This window comes from Meriones unguiculatus, chromosome 14 (genome assembly GCF_030254825.1).
Source record: "Meriones unguiculatus strain TT.TT164.6M chromosome 14, Bangor_MerUng_6.1, whole genome shotgun sequence".
NCBI classification, from domain to species: domain Eukaryota; kingdom Metazoa; phylum Chordata; class Mammalia; order Rodentia; family Muridae; genus Meriones; species Meriones unguiculatus.
Window position 1 is genome coordinate 68733978 of NC_083361.1, and position 18700 is coordinate 68752677.

An 18700-nucleotide genomic window follows, 5' to 3' on the forward strand; every position below is an offset into this window, starting at 1 on the left:
TGGGGAGGAGACTGAGGCAGATGCAAGGCTGAGGTAGAGGGCCTGGGGTTGGGGGCCAGGCAGGTCTTAGAGGAAGAGCCGGGTAATGACACGTAGAAAATCAACCCAGGTTAGCCAGAGGCTCCCGCAGGGGAGGGGGATCAAGGCAGTGAGAGATTTGGGCAAGTTTAGGGGAGGATGAAACAGGGGGCCGAGGAGGGAAAGAGCTGGTCCTGACTGCCTGGGGTGGCTGGGTGAGAGAGAAGGCCCTATGGGCTCTATCGAGAGCCACAGGGAAGCAGAGGGCTGGGTTTGCGGGCAGGGTGGGCCTGTCGAGTTTCTGAGAGGGAAAGACCAGGGGTGGGCAGTCAAAGCAAGAAGAGATTTCTGAGGACAGCCTAGAGGCCACTTACCGGGGATCAGCCCAGAAGGAAGGGAAAAGGGGCCCGGCAGAGGTCAAGCTCACCAAGAGAATGGTGAAATCCACAGTGGGCCTCAAAACAGGATCAGGGCTAAGGAGGGCTCTCAGGATCCTGTCAGAGGTGGGATTTCTGAGGGAGATCTCAGGAGTCACCCCCAAGATGAGCACTCGGCATGGCTGAGGGAGCTCCCTCTGAAGGACAGGAGGCTCATGCCTCGGGCAGAAGGCACTGGGAAGAGGGTCAAGGCTGGTGCAGGGACAGAGCAGATGGGGCGAGGGGTTGGGCCTTTGGAGGAGGTAGGAGGCAGAACATAGGGCCATCCAGAGTGCTCTGTCCTTGTTACCCAGTTTCAAAGGGACCGTGTGCCTTGCATATGAAATGAGACAGCTCAGTAAGTGGCCTGGCATAGGACAGAGCCAGACAATGGTCACAAATCAGTGACTGCCAGCCAAGTAGGCAAAGAGAGCCAGGGAGGCCTCCCACCACGCTGCAACCCAAGGCCAAAGAGAAACATCGAGAGCAGATACAACCATATTGTGCTGCTTTTAATTACGAAAGATGTAAAATGATACATTATGAAACTTGGAAGCTACTTTATACAAAGTCCAATCTCTCAATATTGCTTAACAAACGACTGGGAGTTAGGACACTGGCAGGAAGTCTGATTAGCTGCTGGGATGGCCCGTCCTGGAGCAGTGGAAATGCTGGGAACCATCTGTGCATAAATCAGAAGAGCCCTAGAGAGTCCCAGCAGGAAATGTCTTCAGATACGCGCATGAGCGTGAATACACGACCTCTCGGTTCAGATAATACACAGTACACTTAGGAGAAAGGGAGCAGGGCGGAGGAGAACTGATCTTGACACAATGAAAACATTTCTCTTCACACTCATATCCTACAAACCCACAACCGCTCCAATGAAACGAGTACAGCGGGTGTGACAAAGTGAAAACACTGACAAGTAGGTCCGGGGAAAGCCGCTGCAGCGCTGAGGCCTAAGACACGACTGTCACAAAGGCAGCAGCGAGGGCAGGCTTACATGGCCGGGGTGCGGAGACGCTGTCCTGGAGTCCTCGACAGCATCTAGACGGGGTAGGCTTTCCAGCGGCTTAAAGCGTCTCGAGTGGCCAGGCCAGGCTGACGGGCCTAAGACTCATGGTGCTGTGTCCCATAGCCAGAGTGTCCCCAGCAGCTGGAGGGCAGGGCAGCTCAGGGCAGGGCATCCCAGGGCACGGGGCTATGGGAACTCCTGCTACAAGGCAGGCCCTCCCCTGATGCGATGATCCCACGGATAAGGCACAAAGCAGAGGGCAGCCTGTGCTGAGGCCCCCTTTCTCTAGACTCTTCCCCCAGCACCGATCCCGCCTCAGGGGCCTCCATCACAGGGACCAGCTTCCGTGGGCAAGTAGGCTGGGGTGCTGGGCAGCACAAAGACTGGAAGCTTTAACTCAAGTCACCCCTCTGGGGGACCTCAGGCATCAAGCCTATGAGAGTTTTCGCTAGGAACAGGGCTCGGAAGCAGAGGAAAGGGGCATCTTTGGGGGGGGTTGGAATTGGGTAAAGAGGATTCTAATTTGGTTTCCCAATTAAATGGCAGAGACTGAGGTAAAGGGGAGCACGGAATTCTGGGGGCATCGAGGAGGGTGCAGCATGGCACCGTCAGGGTTGTTTGGAGATGCATAAAGGAGGCCTAAGAAGAAGAGATGTGGGCAAGGTGTGGAGAAGTGCAGGGGCCAGCTTCCTGTCAGAGGGAAGGCCCCTCTTGCCGTGGGCACAGATGTGCCGGCCTCCTTTGTTTCATCTTTGCCCTCCGGGCTGGGACGGTCACTGAGCCTCAGTACACCCCGTGTCTTCTGGGAGTACAGCAGCTGTCCAACAAAGATTCTCCTTCGGGTCCCCCCGCCCCCACCTCCTCATACCCGGCTCCTCCCCTGTGTGCTGTGTGGGCTCCACCAGCTGGGAGGCAGGTGGTAGGAGAATCTGCTCAGATTATTGTGTGATAAGGCGTTAACGAATAACAAGAGTCCCGTGAATCAGGCCTCGTTTCTTAACGTCGGAATATGTACCTCTATTTTAAGCAATTTAGAAAATTAAAAAACAAAAACAAAAAAACCATGGGTCTGAGCGGGAAGATTTTGCTGTGGGGCCCAGTCAGGGCGCCAGGTGTCCCACCCTTAGGAGGTTTGGTGTGCTGGGCCATTCCGGATGCACTCGCTGGATGATTCCCACCTAGCTGCTGGGGGCCATAATCCTGAGGAGGAGGGGTGATGAGCCTAGTGACAGATCTGGTCAGCTAGTGTTAAGGCATAGTCAAGTGAGTATGACTAGGAAGGCACCGGTACGAGAAGGTTAAAGCTCTGAGCTTTCGCAGAGAACAGACACAGCTACAGGTCAGACTGGCCCACGACCAGGCAGTCATTCCCACCACCACGCCTGGATACTGCACCCAGTTACACAGCACTCACTCCTACCAGGCACCTGGTGGGCTCCAGAGCTCAGTCAGGAACGAGGCAAAGACCCTGTGCTCTTGGAGCTTACAGTCTAGCGGGAACTGCGTTAAAGTTGGGGTCTGCGGAGAGAGCTGGAGAGGAAGAGGGCAGCTCGGCTGCTATGCACTGACAGGAGTCCCAGCAGCCCTCTCCGTGGGGCTGGAGGGTGGCAGGCCCAAGATGGAGGGCGTCCTGCCCAGGTGACATGCCTGTAGCCTCCTCCTCCTCCAGTCTCCTAGAAGGAGCACTGTCCTCTTCGGGTTCACCCTGTTTCCAGGGAAGGTTTTTCAGTGAGCAAATGAGTCTCCCTCTGCTCCCGAAGGAAAGGCGTGCACAGAGGAGAGCGGCGGGAGGGAGATCACGCACCAGGAGGAAGCAAGCTGCACTGCTTGTCTGACCAAAGCTCGCCCTGGGACGGGTGGTGAAGTGTCTTCATTTTAAGTAAGCCATCTGGCAGAGCAGGGGCTAGGCCCAGAACACCCGCCAGCTGCAGAGTGCCTGGCCTGGGTGGTCAGACAGAAAGGCATCGTGGTGCTCTGGTACCGTTGTGTGACTCTGAGCCCAATCCACAGGCCTCCACAGGTTCCGAGTACTGACGACGCTACAGCGGCTACCTGTTACGCAGCACTTCCTACGTTTACACACTGACTGGCGAGGTGGCCATATAAAGGATCAAGGGAGACAGGGCGAGTTTCCCGGCCGCCAGAAGCTCCAAAGCAGCCGGCCTGCAGTGGTGCAACCGGTGCCACAGGCTGGAGAGGCAGGGTGCAGCTGTGGCTAGGAAAGCCATGGTGTCTGAGCTGGGACCTCATGGCGAGCCCGGGCAGCACGGCTCCCTCCGTGCTGATGACTAGGTGCTTGCTGGCTCCACTCTAGCTTACTCTGGCCATTTCAGTTCCCCTGTTCCACTGTCTTTTGCTCATAGCCGGTCAGCTCGAAACGTCTCCTCCACAGAGGGGTCCAGCAGGCCCATGCTGGGGTCACTTAGCATGCTGAGTCCATCCAGGCTCAAGGGTTCGATCTGCAGCTCCTCTTCCAATGGGAACGGAGTGTCCATGTCTAGGCTGACCTCAGGCATGCCCGACAGGCCCCCACTAATGCCTTTGAACAGGCTGGTGCTTGTCTCTTCTGAAAGGAGCAGAGAGGAGATGTGGGGATAGGAGGACTGAGGCTTCTAAAGAGTGACACTCCCCAGCATGCTATCCTGCCATCTTCCCAGACAGGACGGTGAGCTGTGCTGACCACTCCAAGGCTCTGGAATCAACTTTTTTTCCTTAGACAGGGTCTCATTCTCTGCGTGGCCTAGATTGGCCTCAACCTCAAGGGAGCCTCCTCTCTCAGCTTCCCAGTGCGTCAATACATACAGATATGTATTGCCATGCCCAACTAAGTCTTTGACGTTTTGTAGGGTTTTCCCTTTTGAATGGTTTTAGTCTCCTGAGACTAACACTTGCATCCTAAAGTCTGGCCAAGTTAGGGGCTTGCATTTAGCTAATGCTGTATGACTTGACCTGTCCTGGAGAGGTGAAAACGCTGAAATGAGACCCACAATGACGCTGAGGGGTGGCCCACACTCACCTGTCAGGATGGGGTTCGGGAAGTTCCCACAGTTGGAATACGGGTTTGGTCTCAAGTGACATGAGTCCTGTGGTTCTCGATGGCTCTGCTGCACCAAAGGCACCTGGAAGCAAAGCCACACTGTGGGCAGCGGCTCCGCTTCCGAGGTGTGGACAAGTGCGGCACGTCCCCTGACTGCCCCCGAGTCCCTTCGGCCCAGGACCCCGAGGGCTCTGCTGTGTGGTAACACAGGCAGAACAGTCCCTGGGCTTCAGGCAGGCTCGTGAGGACTGCAAGTGGGTGGGTGGCTTTCTCTGCCCACACGCTCCCTGCTACATAACTCCAGGAGACACCAGTGGTCACAGCTTAGCCTCTGAGTCTGAGATATCCCCGTTCCTCAGCCTGACCAAGGCTGTGGGAGCCCCTCAGAGGTCCCTCTGTGGTCAAGGAAATAGTGGGCTCTCTGGCTTCTGGGGAACGGAGAGAGGGAAAGCTCTCACCCTCACCAGCATCTCTCTAAGACAAAGCCTGTGAGGGCGGCTTACCATGGGGTTCTCATCTAGAAATCTTTGCTAAAATTAATGCTTAAAACCATTTTTTAAAAGTCTCAGAAGAAAGGGCGCCAACACTTTGGAGGGAAGTGCTTACTCTCACCTCGGGGGGCAGGGCTGGGGTGGAGCTCAGTGCCGGAGGGCCCTGCATGTGTTAGACCCGGGTCTGATGCTCAGCACCGCAAAACACAAAACAATAACAGCAACAAAACACCGAGAGAGGAGACGACCACTCCCTCTTGCCACAGGGTGTCACCATGGCCTCCTTGGCAATAGCTACCTTTATTTCTGGAGGTGGGTCTGTCCTTCCTTCGCTTTTTGACTCTTTCTGGAGCCTGACTAATCCTTACTAAACACTATAGTCTAGAGCAATGCAAAACACAAAAGCAGAAGAAAGTGGCCAAATGAAAATGCTCTGCGGAAGGAACCTCCCCCATCCTAGCCCCGGGCTGGGCTCTGCCAGAAGGCCTTGCCCTGGGCTGGCTGCAGAGCCAGGCTTGCAGGCACAATGCTACAGTACTTTCTAACTCCCGCTGCTGGGGCCAGCTGTGCCTCCTTGTCCTTCAGCTGCACCAACAGAGGAGATGAGCTGCTAGGGTCCCTGTGTGTGGCTGTGCACGTGTGTCTAGGCTCATGTGTGTGTGTGGACACCTGTACTGTGTGTGCCTTTAGAGGCCAGAAGACACCTTGGGTGTTACTCCTCAGATGTCCTCCACCTTTCAAATTGAAGACAGGGTCTGTCCCTGGCCTGGACCTCGCCGAGTGGGCGTGGCTGGCTGGCCGGAAGGCCCTAGGGCTCACCCGTCTCCGGCGTCGCAGCGGTGTGCGCCATCCCAGCAGGGATTTCTTTATCTTTTGTCGTGGAAAGCTTTATTTTTATGAGCATACGTGCTTGCCTACACGTATGCATGTGCACCATAGGCACACCCAGTGTCTGAGGAGGCCAGGAGAAGGGGTCAGATCCCTTGGACCTGGAGCTCTGGGAGGTTAGAAGCTGTCATGTAGGCGCTGTGAACCGAACCTGGGGCTTCCGGAAGAGCAGCAAGTGCTCTTCTCTGTTGAGCTGTCTCCCCAGCCCCCGCCCCGTCCTGCTTTCTGAACAGGGGGTCTCATTATGTAGCCCTGGTTGGTCTGAAACTTGCTAGGTACCCAATACTGGCCACAAACTCACAGGAATCTGCCTGCCTGTGCACCCCAAGTGCTGGGATTGAGGGTGTGTACCACTGCCCCTGAGGTATACGTCTTTACATGTAGGCTTTGGGGGTGGAACTTAAGTCCTTGTGCTTTATCGACTAAACTATCTTCCCAACTCTATGACTGGAATGCTATCAAAATCCACCACGTGCAGTTCATACAGGCTCTCTGCTGAGAGCTGCACACACAGGCATGAGGCTTGAGGCTTGAGGCATGAGGCACGAGGCAGCCACATTAGTACCGAGTGAGAGGGATGACGTAAGGCTCTCCAGGCGGTGGGACACAACTGGGACAAAGATGGGGCACCTCTGCTCTTCCACTGAGGCGGTCTACACACAGATGGGCCTTGATGGTGCATTTTATGCATCAAGGAAGGTAGGGATGGGAGCAATCACTTACCTGTTGAGAAAAGGCAGGGCTGGGCCTCATGGGCTGTTGGTCAAAGCCCACATCTGGGAAGAAGTTGGTCAGAGGCGAGCCCTTTGAGAATAAGGAGGTAACTCTTAGAGCTGGAGGGCAGGTGAGATAGGCTTTCACCTCACTGTGCCCCCCAGGGACTTACCTGGGCAGTGAGGAGCTGAAAGTCCGACTGTGGCAGGGACGGGGCTGCCTGGGGCTGCTGAGCATGGGCCTCTTGGCTGTGGGGCTGCTGCAGGAGTGGCTGAGGCAGCTCCTGGGCTGTGGGGTAAGGGGGCGGTGGGGATACTTGGGCTTGAGCGTCTGCAGGCAGGAAGGAAAGTGGGTTCTGCTCTGAGGACACCATCTGTGAAACAAACCACATGACTCATTAGCTTCCAGGTAATAAGGTTCAGGATTAGGAAAGTCCAGGTGAGAGGAGAGTCTGGGCTTCTCCCTGCTCTGCTGAGATGCCCTGCTTCCGCTCCTTCCAAGCTCATTTCAGCTTTATACCCCAGAAAGCATTTCCTAGCAGTGACATTTCTACTATTTCACCAAACAAGAACATAACCAATTTCCTCTGTATTCTCAGTGCAAATAATGTCATTTTGTTTTTAAAGCCACACTGCTGGGGGGACACGGAAGACTGAAAAGGGTACTTAGCTGTACCACCTTCCTAAACTCCTCTACAACAAGACACTAACACAACACTAACAACAGTGAGCAGTAACAGACAGAACCAAAGCCATGAACAACACCGATGGGAGGAGAAAGAATATGGGAGAAAAGAAGATGGCAACCAAGTTTGTAAAACACCAGAGAAGGCAAAGTGTTAAGTCCTCAACAAGAAGAGCCAAGAGGAAATCTGCTTCCTAAGAACGTAGCCCTAAGGAGCTCCAGGTTTGGGAACAAGATGGAGCAGGGGTTGAAGTTTAACCCAGGAGGGTCTGGTTGGGTTGAGGGCAACTAGCTGCCCTCCCTGATGCGAGCCAGGAGAGTGGAGGGTAAGGTAAGGTCTCAGTGTAGTAAAGGGGAGCTAGCCACCTCCCACGTGGCTCCCAGAAACTGGTATCCAGACCCACGTGCAAGTATCAAACAAGTACAGTATTGCTCAGAGATTCTGGACCAGCCTGAGACTCCTAACCAAGTGTACTAGAACCTCTGACAGACGCTTCCAGGGAACCAAGAGACACTTCTGTCACGACCTCAGCAAGCTCCTGTCAGAGCTGCCTGCCAGCAGTTCTGTGTCTTGGTCTTAAATGTGGGCAGTGTGCCAAGGACTTCCAGACCACCTCATCTCCAGGTGGACAGAGCACCCAGCATGACCATCAGGGCCCAAACAGGCACAGACCAGAAATTTGGGAAAGAAGATGTGGGGAAATGAATTAGGCAATTTAAAAAAAAACTTATCTTGGCCTGTTGTGGTGCTGGCATACCTTTAATCCCAGAACTCGAGGCAGAGGCAGGTGGATCTCTGGGCTGAGGGCTAGCCTGGTCTACAGAGTAAGTTCTAGAATAGCCAGGGCTACATAAAGAAACCCTGTCTCAAAAAAACCAAAAATAAATAAGTAAACAATTAAAACTGTCACTTAGTAGTACAGCATTCACCTGGCATGTACGAGGCCCTTGGCATGATCACCTGTTAATGAAAAAAAATCTTCTCTTTAGACATACATATTGAAATATTTGGAATATATTTCTATACATAGCCTGGGCCACATAGTATGGCTCTGACCAAAAAACAAAAAAGAAGAAAGAAAGTATGTAGGGAGGGAAGAAAAAAAAATTCTATTATAAAAATAAAAGAAGTTAGAAAACTACTAAAAAATCCTAGGGAGTGGATACTCAAAAAAAAAAAAAAAAAAAAGAACATTCAGAAAACAAGAAAGAGAAGGAACTTTTATAAATTCACAAATAAGGATCAAAATTCAAAACAGGAGTTGGACTAAAGTGCAAAAATTTTCCAGAAAGAAAACTGAGGGGCCAGTAAGCTAGCTCAGCAGGTAAAGATGCCACCAACTCTGACAAGGAGAGTGACTGCCCAAACCACACGGCAAGGGGAGAAAACTGACTCCCAAAAGTTGTCCTCTGATCTCTGTATGTGTGCCATGTCCCACACATAGACAGACAGATAGACAGACAGATTAGACAGGTAGGTAGATAGACAGATAGACAGATTAGATAGGTAGGTAGGAAGGTAAGTAAGTAGGTAGACAGACAGACAGACAAAAAAAGGAGGAAAAATTAATGAGAGGTGATAGAAGAAAGTAAGAACATTAGAGGGAAACTTCATGGTGTTCAACATTTGTACAACAGGATTTCCAGAGAAAACTCAAGAGAAATGTCATTGAAAAAAATAATTAAAATTCCCAGAAATGATGGATATAAGTTTCCAGACATAAGAAATCCTCCAGATTCATTCCAAGCCACATTATCTCAAAGTTTCACAATACTGGAGACAAGAAGGAATACCCTACAAGCCTCCAGAGGAGTGAAGAAGATGCCACTCCAAGTCTCAGGTCTACCACTGGCGTAAGCCGATCAATACCTCTGAAGTCCCAGGCAGAAATGTCTCTATGTGGCCCAACTTTTGACTATATGGAAGGTAAGATACACTGCGCAGTCGTGCAGAGACACCTGCACTCTCTCCCGAAGGCTCAGAGAAGATCTGTTTGGAATGTGTTAAGATCCAGGAGTTTGGGCCTGAACTAGCAATGCTCCACCAGAAAGCCAGTAACAAAGGGCAGGGTGTTAACTTCTGGAGCAAGCAATGCTCACGCTGTCACTTCATCGTGCGCTGTGGGGTCAGGCCTGACCACATCGCTGCAGCAAGAGGAACACAAACACCACATAATGTTCCAACTGAAATTATAATAAATGAGCAGGCCGAGCAAGGTGTGTGTGAAAAGGGTTGTGGAGTGTTGAAAGAAACTAAATCCCAATCTTGGATGGCGGGATGTCATTAGATAATGCTTAATAGCAAAACTCCAGAACAAAATAACATGTTTATACCAAAGAGATTAGCTAAATGGTTGGAAACAGCCAGCTCCAGGCAGTGAAAAGTATGGTTAATGGGTTAGGGGAGACAACTATTGTTTCAAAACAAGCCCTTCAGAACCACTTGCCTTTTGAAACTATGTGCATGAGTAAGACAGCTTCTAAATCTAAACATTAAACAAATAATAGTAATAAAAATATTAGAAAGTCAATGTTCTTGACCCTTAAAACATATCTAGAAAGCAAGAATACTCGTATAGCTCATAGAATAATCTTAGGAAAAAAACCTAAAAGGAACCCAATAACATTTTTAAACGCAAAAAAAATTTTTTTTAATTACCAAATGCCCTCTCATCTTCCCTGGAAGAAACTGCTCACATATCAGTATCCCATCACCAGTAACTAGTACAGTGACTAATAACTAGGTCATCTAACCTCTTCCCTTGTGTTCTTTCTGTAAACCATTACTCATGGAAAGAAGCATGTAGTTAATGAGGTTAGAATATATCTAGGGTGTGGCAAATGGACTGAAATATATTTACCAGAGATTACGGTAGGGAGAACCACCCTAGGAGTTTAGAATAAAAACAAAGCCAGCTAGCCTACCGTGACATTCTTCTACTTCCGTAACAGGCTAGGACTTCCAAAGGTAGGAGCTGTCAGCCTCGTCACAGCTAGTATTATTTTATATAATGAGAGTACTGTTCCCCAAGCACGTAGTGGAATGAGGGAAGAGGTGAATCTACACTGAAGTGTCAGGACACCGAGTTTTGGGGTTTTCTCTATGACTTACTGTAGTTATTAGATCAAGGATTGATTTTTTTTTTTTTCTTTTTAAATACTGGTTGTCATTTTAACCTGAACTGCCTAGCATTCTCCATACCCACTCCTTTCCCCGGCCCCAACTTCAGGAGTTAATGACTATGAATTGTTTAATATTTGCTAACAGGCAATAAGCACCACGATGCTGCTATCAGAAAACCATTAATGCACTCTGACTTGTGCACACCCCTTCTCTCTTACTTGGGGAAGAAGGCAGGAGTGAGCGCATCTCAGGGGTGCGTGGTGTAGTAACAATGGACCAGGTCCAAAAGGGCCCGGAGGCTGCTCAGCCTGTTGAATTTAGGGAACCCTAAAAAGCCTCTCTCACCTGGGAGGCAGGATACGGATTCAGGGGGCTGGTTGAAGAGAGCTGTCTGCTGAAACCTTGATGGGCTTCAGGGCCAGGAGAGAGTGTGAGAGGGCTGACCGGAGGCTGCCTGCGCCGAGAGGGGCCACTCAGGTTTGTGGTGGAAAGAGAAGGGTTGCTAAGGGAGAAGAGACGGAGCGTGGGGTGAAGAGCAGACGCACTGGCCACGGATGTCTGCGGGTGGCTGTTGAGGGATGAGGACAGCGCCATCTTGAGTGTGGCCTGGATGGAAGGGTTACTTCGAGAACTCTGGAGACCTGCAAGATAACACATTCACAAGTCTCTTGTTATGATTTTGGATTGAAGCTTTTGTTTCCCAGGGAGTACAGCAAACTTCCTACTAGGGTGTGACGACTCTGCGCGAAGAAGTTTCTGGGCAGCTCTCCTACTGGAAATGTCTCGGGTATGCCAAAGGCAAGGCACAGAAACACCACACTCAGACAGCTGCTGCCAAGCAGCCAGCTTGAGTGAGAGGAGAATTACTGCTTCCGAAGAAGAAGACGAAGAAAACAACCCCTGGGGGAGCTAGCGCAGGAGGTAGTGGGGATCTCAGGCCCAGCTCAGGGAAGGAGCCTCAGGCTACACAGCAGCAGATTTGACCTCCACGGGCATCCGGCCTCCCGTGGCCTGGCCCCTCTGAACACTGGGGAACGTGCCCCCATGCCTCCCTGGACCTTTCAGCCTTAAAGTCCACTCTGACTCTGGCTTCTTTATACTGTCTGTTAACAGTGTTTCCACCTCAGGGAAAGGACATTTCTGCTAGTGCCTTGTTTCTCTGAGGTGAGGGGAGGGGAACCTTAGCATGGACATCTGGGAATGGTGTGTCCATAGCACTGGCAGCCAGAGGGGAGTTCCAGGAAGCCAGAGCCCCTGCTCTGTGCCCGGCTGGACCCTTGGCACATGGCTCAAGCCCAGATGGAACAGCACCACTCCACAAGAAAGCTGCTGTTGCTGCCTTTACCTCAACAGGCCATGTCCATGGCTAGTTCAGTCCACTGCTCTTATGCTAAGAGTTGGGAAGCAGAAATGTCTGTTTGTGTCGATTTAAAAGAAAAAAAAAAAAAACAAAAAAACAAAACACAAAACTGGGGTTGGAGACATGGCTCAGAGGTTAAGAGCACTGGCTGTTCTTCCAGAGGTCCTGAGTTCAATTCCCAGCAACCACATGGTGGCTCACAACCATCTATAATGAGACCTGGTGCCCCCTTCTGGCGTGTAGGCACACGTGCAGGCAGAACACTGTACATAATAAATCTTAAAAAAAAAAAAAAAGCTTGTGGGGAGCAGGATAGACAGCTCAGTAGCAGAGCACTCACCTGGAATTCCTGAGGCCCTGAGCTCAATTTCTAGAACCATGAGCAAAAGAACAAGAGCAAGAACAACAACAAACACCAAATCAGAACAAGTAAGAACAGCACTCTGCAAACCCAGCAGCTGGGAGGCAGGAACAGGGGATCCAGGTGTTCAGCGTGTGTTGGCTGGAGCCAGGCAGGGCCACACGAGACTGGCTCAAAACAACGAAGACAGGGCCAGTCAAACAGCGATAGGTAAGAGCACTTGGTGCCACACCTGGTGCCCCCTGCCTTCCACGTGTGCACTGTGCCTGCACAAGCATGTGGACACCAAATAACAATGTAATAAAAAATATCTCTGATAAAAATAATGGACATGAAGAAATTACAACACCAACTATTTTAGCTGGCAAAAGTATTAGGGTTTAATTTAATTTAACTTTTTAAAATGGAGACAGGGCATCTATCACGTAGACCAGGCCTGAGTGAAATTCGATTTGTAGCAGAGGATGACCTTGAACTCCTGACCTTCCTGCCTCTCCTTCAGCTGCTTGGATTGCAGGTGTGGGCCACCATACTTATACACAAACTTATTAGTGTTGAAGTTTTTATTTGATAGTGTGTAAGATGTGTATATGATGGGGGAGGGGCGCATGTGTGGTAGTCAGAGGACAACTCTGTGGAATCGGATCTCTCCGTTCACCTTGTGTGGGTTCTGGGGGTTGAACTCAGGCTGCCAGGCTTGGCAACAGGTGCTGTTGTCCACCGAGCCACCTCACCAGAAGCGATGCTGGTGGTAGAATCCTGACAGTTAGCCCAGCACCCAATCCGTGAAAAGGTGAGATCCATGTAGCTCAGATAATAAGGAGAGCTACAGGTCTGAATTCAGTTAAAAAGAAGCCTCATTTAGAAAGAAAGATTAAATATCTTTCAAAAACATGGGCACCTGACTTTTTTATTTTTTTTTAAGAAAAAATTAACTCAGGCTGTGATGAACTTGTGATGAACCTACCTTAGCTTTTTACATTTCATATAACATACAATTACTTTTATTTTATGTGTATGGGTGCCTGTTTACTCGCATGGATGTATATATACCATGAACATGCCTGGTGCTGGTGAGAGCCAAAACTGGGCACCAGATGCCCTGGAACTGGTGGTTAGGAGCCATCATGCGGGTGCTGGGAACTGACCCTGGGTCCTCTGCAAAGAGCAGCCTGTGCTCTTAACCGCTGAGCCAGCTCTGCAGCATCTGCAGCACGCACCTGAAGGTGTGCACAGACACTAGGAAGCCAGACGTCTGCCCTCGGCTGTTCTGCACGAGGTTTTCAGGTAGAAGCCAAGGGGAGAGCCTGCGGATGCTGTTTTCCTCAAGTCCCGAGCAAGCCATGCGGGGTGCGCTTTGTTTCAGTGACCTGGGCATCACTGCTCATTGAGAATTCATCTAAAAGGGGAACTGCCCGGGCTCTGAGTCCAGAACTCTCAATGGGTTTGAGAGTTTCTGTTGTGAAATAAATCAAAGAAATGCAGAGAGAAGAGACTGGCGTCTTCTTACAGTACCCAACCAGGCCCCCTAGAATAGTCTAAAACACTCTGCATCTGAAGCATTGTCACGTGGCTTCACTACTGACTTTTGACAGTGTGTCTGCCCACACGTGACTTGGTTTCCAAAAAAATTAAAACTCTGCCTTAAGAGATAAAAGGTGGTTTGTTATTAAATGGCATCTCTCTCCAAACAAACAAACAAACAAAAACCAAAAAACCCCAAGCCTTCCTCAAATAAAAATAAAGATGGCGTCTGTAGCCAGCTGCATGCTGCTTAGCAGCAGCCCCACCGCACCGCTGGAGACCTGGCAGGGAGCCCTATGGGGCCTCTCCCGGGTGGGGAGGCTCTGCTCTGCCTGCTGAATCTCACTGAACCCCGAGTGGAGGCCAGCAAGCACCTCCTCCACCTACAGGCTGTCGCTGGGGAGCCCTTCCGAATTCAACAGCACAATTTCTAGCAGGCACCGTGAACTGGGGCTGTACGGTGGCACTGGATGGAGGACGAAGTACAGCCTGCTCCCAGTGCTGACAAGAGCAGTGTTGGCGCAACGGGAAGTCGTGCTTCAGCACAGGGTCTGGCTGTGGACAATCGAGCCTGCACAGTAACGAGAGCACATTACAAGGAGCGTGACTACAGCCAGTGCCACGTCCGGAAGCACTTCTGAGCACTTTAATATGTTTGAGCTGTTGTAGATTGCTACTTAATCTACATATGTTAGGATAAATATTTTCATCATCCCACTGTAAATGTTCTGACATTTAAAATATTGTCCTTTTGGAATCCGCTGGGGAACTGGGGACAGCTAAGGAAATGGATTAAATGGTAGAAGATCACCATATGCTAATAAGAAGTGCTGACGCTGCTCAGTTGGCATGGAACGGCACCTATTTCTCCTAACTGTCCCTCCCCAAGTTCTATGCATCCGTGCGCTCGTGAAGACAATGGGGGACGGACGGGGCGCAGCGCAACTGCTCCAATGCTGATCAAACACGCAGAACTGGACCCCCAGTGCAGATTTAGCCGTACAAAGGACACCACAGTATGTCGCTGAGAGGCGGTCACTCTCATTCAATGATGCCCCAAACAGTCACACCAGGGGACACAGCCAAGACCCTTTCTTAAAGGGAGTACTTACCAGAGGAGTTTCTTATCCCCAGGTGAGTCATAGCAGCTGGAAGGTTGCCCACACTATTCCCCACACTCATGCTACCAAAGAGGTGGTCGTTGGTGTCCAGGGAGGCTGGCATGGGTGCTGAGTAGTGGAGGTTGGTTAGATCTGGTAATGACCCTCCAGTGTTCAGGGTCCCCAGGAACGGTGAGAGGCCTACATTTTGGCCATTATGTGGAAAAGCACTGGAAGAAGAGAAAGAAGGGTTACTTTCTTTAATGCACTTAGCTGTTGGAAAACGGGACACATCCGATGCCTTTTCCCTGTCACTGACAGGAGCACCACCGCAGGCCGAGCCTCTCCTAAGAACACAGTCTGTCAGCTCCTCGTCTCTGGGATGCAATTTCCCTACTCATTAAATGAGACAGATCACGTCACGGTTATTTTACAGGGATATTCTCCAGATTAGATTATGAATGCAAAAACACTTTGCAAATTCTAAGTCACTATATAAAGTGTGAGACAGTACATCATATTTAGTGTTTATTTTTCTAGGTTTCCAAATTATTTTTACCACCAAACACACACACACACACACACACACACACACAAAGTATCTTTGGGTAACTAGATACCTTCCAGGATATATTGTTTCAATACATTTTCATAAACTTTAAAAACATAACAATTTTCACTTTTTAAAGACCTACTTTCTTTTTATTTGTGTATGTGTATGTGGGAGTGTGTGTATCTGTGTCTATGCGTTGAAAGGAGTGCAAGTGTCCCTGGAGGCCAGAAGAGAGTTGTGCTAGATAGTTTTATAGCAACTTGCCACAAACTAAAGTCCGAAAGGGCAGGGCAGTGGCGGTGCACGCCTTTAATCCCACTACTTGAAAGGCAGAGGCAGGCTGAACTCTGTGGGCTTGAGGCCAGCCTGAGTGAGTTCCAGGATAGCCAGGGCTACACAGAGAAACCCTGTCTTAAAAAAAAAAAAAAAAAAGTCACCTGAAAGGCAGGAACTCCAACTGAGAATATGCCTCCATAAGTTCAGGCTGCAGGCAAGCCTGTGGAGCATTTTCTTAATTAGTGATTGATGGGGAGGGTCCAGCCCATTGTGGATATGGACACCCCTGGGCTGGTGGTCCTGGCTTCTATAACACAAAGCAGGCTGAAGAAGCCATGAGGAGCAAGCCAGGGAGCAGCACCCCTCCACTGTCTCTGCATCAGCTCCTGCCGCCAGGATCCTGCCCTACATGAGTCCCTGTCCTGACTGATGAGGAACTATGGAACTGTGAGCAAAATAAATCCTTTTCTCCCCAAAAGCTGCTTTTTGGGTCATGGTGTTTCGTCACAGTGACCCTAACTAAGACAGGCTGTTGGACCCCTGGAGCTGGAGTTACAAGTAGCTGTAGGTCACCCATCAGGTCCTCTGTAAGAGTAAGCAGCAAGTGCTCTTCATCACTGAGCCCTCTCTCCAGCCAACTTTCCATAATCTCGAAAACGAGAAAAATGTCTTCCCATTCATCACAGCCAAACTTTGGGTAGAGAGCAGGAAATCTTATGGAAGAAGGGGAGATAGAAAGACCTGGAGGGGATAGGAGATCCACAAGGAGAGCAACACAGCCAAAAAACCTGGGCCCAGGGGGTCCTGCAGAGACTGATGAATTGACCAAGGCCCATGCATGCAGATCTAGTAGCTTGGTCTCCAAGTGGGCTCCCTAGTAAGGGCAGCAGGGGCTGTCTCTGGCATGAACTCCTGCTCTCTGATCACCTCTCCCTGGTGAGGTGGCCTTGCCAGGCCACAGGAAAAGAAGATCCAGACAGTCCTGATGAGACCTGATGGGCTAGGGTCAGATAGTAGGGGAAGGGGACCTCCCCTATCAGTGGACTAGAGGAGGTAGGGAATGGGAAAGAGAAAGAGAAAGTGGGACTGGGATTGAGATGAGGGAGGGGTTTGCAGCTGTGATACAAAGTGAATAAACTGTAATAAATAATAAGAAAAAATAAATCTGTCCTGTACTGAAAAAAAAAATGTACACACTCTCACCAACCAACCAACAAACCAACCACTGACTGGTCACTGTGTGCCAGGCACAAGGGCAGGTATGACGATGAACAAGTAAAGCGTGTGTTCAGATAGGGGCGGGGTACATACACGCAGAGGCCAGGGCAGGGTGTCAGGTGTCCTGCTCTGGCACTCTCTACTTGTCCCCTTGAGACAGCTCTCTCACTGGACCTGGAACTAGGCTGAAAGCCAGCAAGCCCCAGTGATCCTCCTGTCTCCACTCCCTAAAGCACTGGGATTACAGGCAAGTGTGCAGCCATACCCAGATTTTCAGCAGGGGCTGGGATTTACACTCAGGTCCTCAAACTGACACACAAAAGCTCTTACCCACCGAGACCCCCCCCCCCCCAGCCCCTGCTTTAATCTTCCAAAGTTATCAATCAAAGGAGTGAACCCTTGCATCTTGACAATGCATACCTTTACAGTAACTTTCAATGCAAATGTAGACTTCCCAGAATTCTTGCAGCCCTGCACAGCATACACTGGGACAGGAGGCCCCATCCTTAGTCCATGTTTCCTTTCTCTACCTAGGTTCTGCACTGGAAGGCAGGTGGCCTTGCCACAAACCTGTGTGGCTGTGTGCTGTGGGTCCCTGCAGTCCGCTCAACTCTGGCAGATTGGGAGTGGGCCCTCTAAAGGGTCCTTAGTTCTCTATGGACTTGTTCTTGAGTCCACAGTTGGAGCAGCAGAACGGTCAAACAGGCAGTTGTAATATGGTAAGAAGCATGCTGTGCCAGGAATGATTAGGGTGGCACAACCGAGAGGGACAAGTAATACTAAGCACAAAAGTAGATACCAAAGACAGGAAGCGTTGGGGTGAGGAAGGTTTTGCTAGCGACATGACAGTGTACTCATGGAGCCTCAGGGTGCCTGGTGTGGCTGGGCAGCTCTACTGTTGAGACGCAGGTAAAGTGGGAGTGGCAGATGGGAGAGGAAACACGGAGGAGACGCCACTGGGAAGACCGTAGGAGAGAGGGAGCCGAGTGCAAGCTAGAGACACTCCTGAAGGTACAGCGTGAAGGATGGCTTACGGGAGCAGAGAAAGGGGGCCAGAACAGAGCAGAGGGCTCTGCAGTGGTCCAGCCCAATCCACGACAGAGCAATGTGGCTGAAGAAAACCACACGAGCCAGGGAAGAGAGAAGGAGTGATTGTGGAACAGCGATCGGGTGCAGCCATCGGCACTGGGGTCTGTAGGAGACCCTGGCAGGGCAGGAGACAGGCAGGAAGAGTGCAGCTTGTGAAAGGATCCAACCTACCCTACAATAAGAGCCTGCTGGTACCTACAACGGAGGGGGTGACCAGCAGATGGGCGGAGGCCACTGGAAGCTAAGTGTAAAAGCTAAAAGTTCAGGTTAGCTAGGCAGGAACACCATTTCAGGGGGAGGGCCAAAGCAGCGGCAAACGGGAGGCATGAAAGCACACGGCATGCCTAGGGACTGTGAATGTGAAGACGACGGCCACTGAGGGTTAGGGTTAGGAGGGTGGGGAGCGATGGAGGCGGGACTGGAGACGCAGGCATCGAGCACCTGAGGCCGGATGGAGTGTTGAGAACGAGGAGAAGGCGAGGGACATAAAGTGCACCCCGCTCTCCTGGGAAGGTCTGGTGTACAGAGGCAAGGAGCAGGGCCCGGAGGCAAAGGGGCAGTGGTAGCGTGCTCCGACAACTAGAGCGTGCAATGACGGGGGCATGGGAGCGGAGAGCTGGGGATGGGAGCCGGAGACATCTGTGGCAGGGCTCAAGAACAATTCCTGGCTTCCGGCCTGGGGGAGCCACTCACTAAGAGCCAATGACAGACTAGGAGGAGGAGCAGGAAGACATAAGGACATAAACCCTATCTTAGATCCTTAGCTTGGCTGGACATGAGGGACAGTTGGGATGGCCCTCGCTGAGGGAAGCCCTGGAGGAGGTGACTG

At 50.9% G+C, this 18700-nt stretch overlaps 1 protein-coding gene across 2 annotated transcripts in view; it reads right to left on the bottom strand.

Annotated features, from left to right (window-relative positions):
• Positions 1–925: 925 nt before the first annotated feature.
• The window catches only part of Crtc3 (CREB regulated transcription coactivator 3), a 108921-nt gene continuing 91146 nt past the window's right edge, over positions 926–18700 (bottom strand). For both annotated transcript variants that reach the window (XM_060367425.1, XM_060367424.1), the window contains 6 exons: positions 14748–14965; positions 10736–11031; positions 6755–6955; positions 6592–6672; positions 4469–4571; positions 926–4018 (listed from right to left, as the gene is read on the bottom strand). In XM_060367425.1, the coding sequence (XP_060223408.1) occupies positions 3810–4018; positions 4469–4571; positions 6592–6672; positions 6755–6955; positions 10736–11031; positions 14748–14965 (1108 nt within the window). In that variant the 3' untranslated portion in view covers positions 926–3809. The remainder of the gene's footprint in view (positions 4019–4468; positions 4572–6591; positions 6673–6754; positions 6956–10735; positions 11032–14747; positions 14966–18700) is intronic.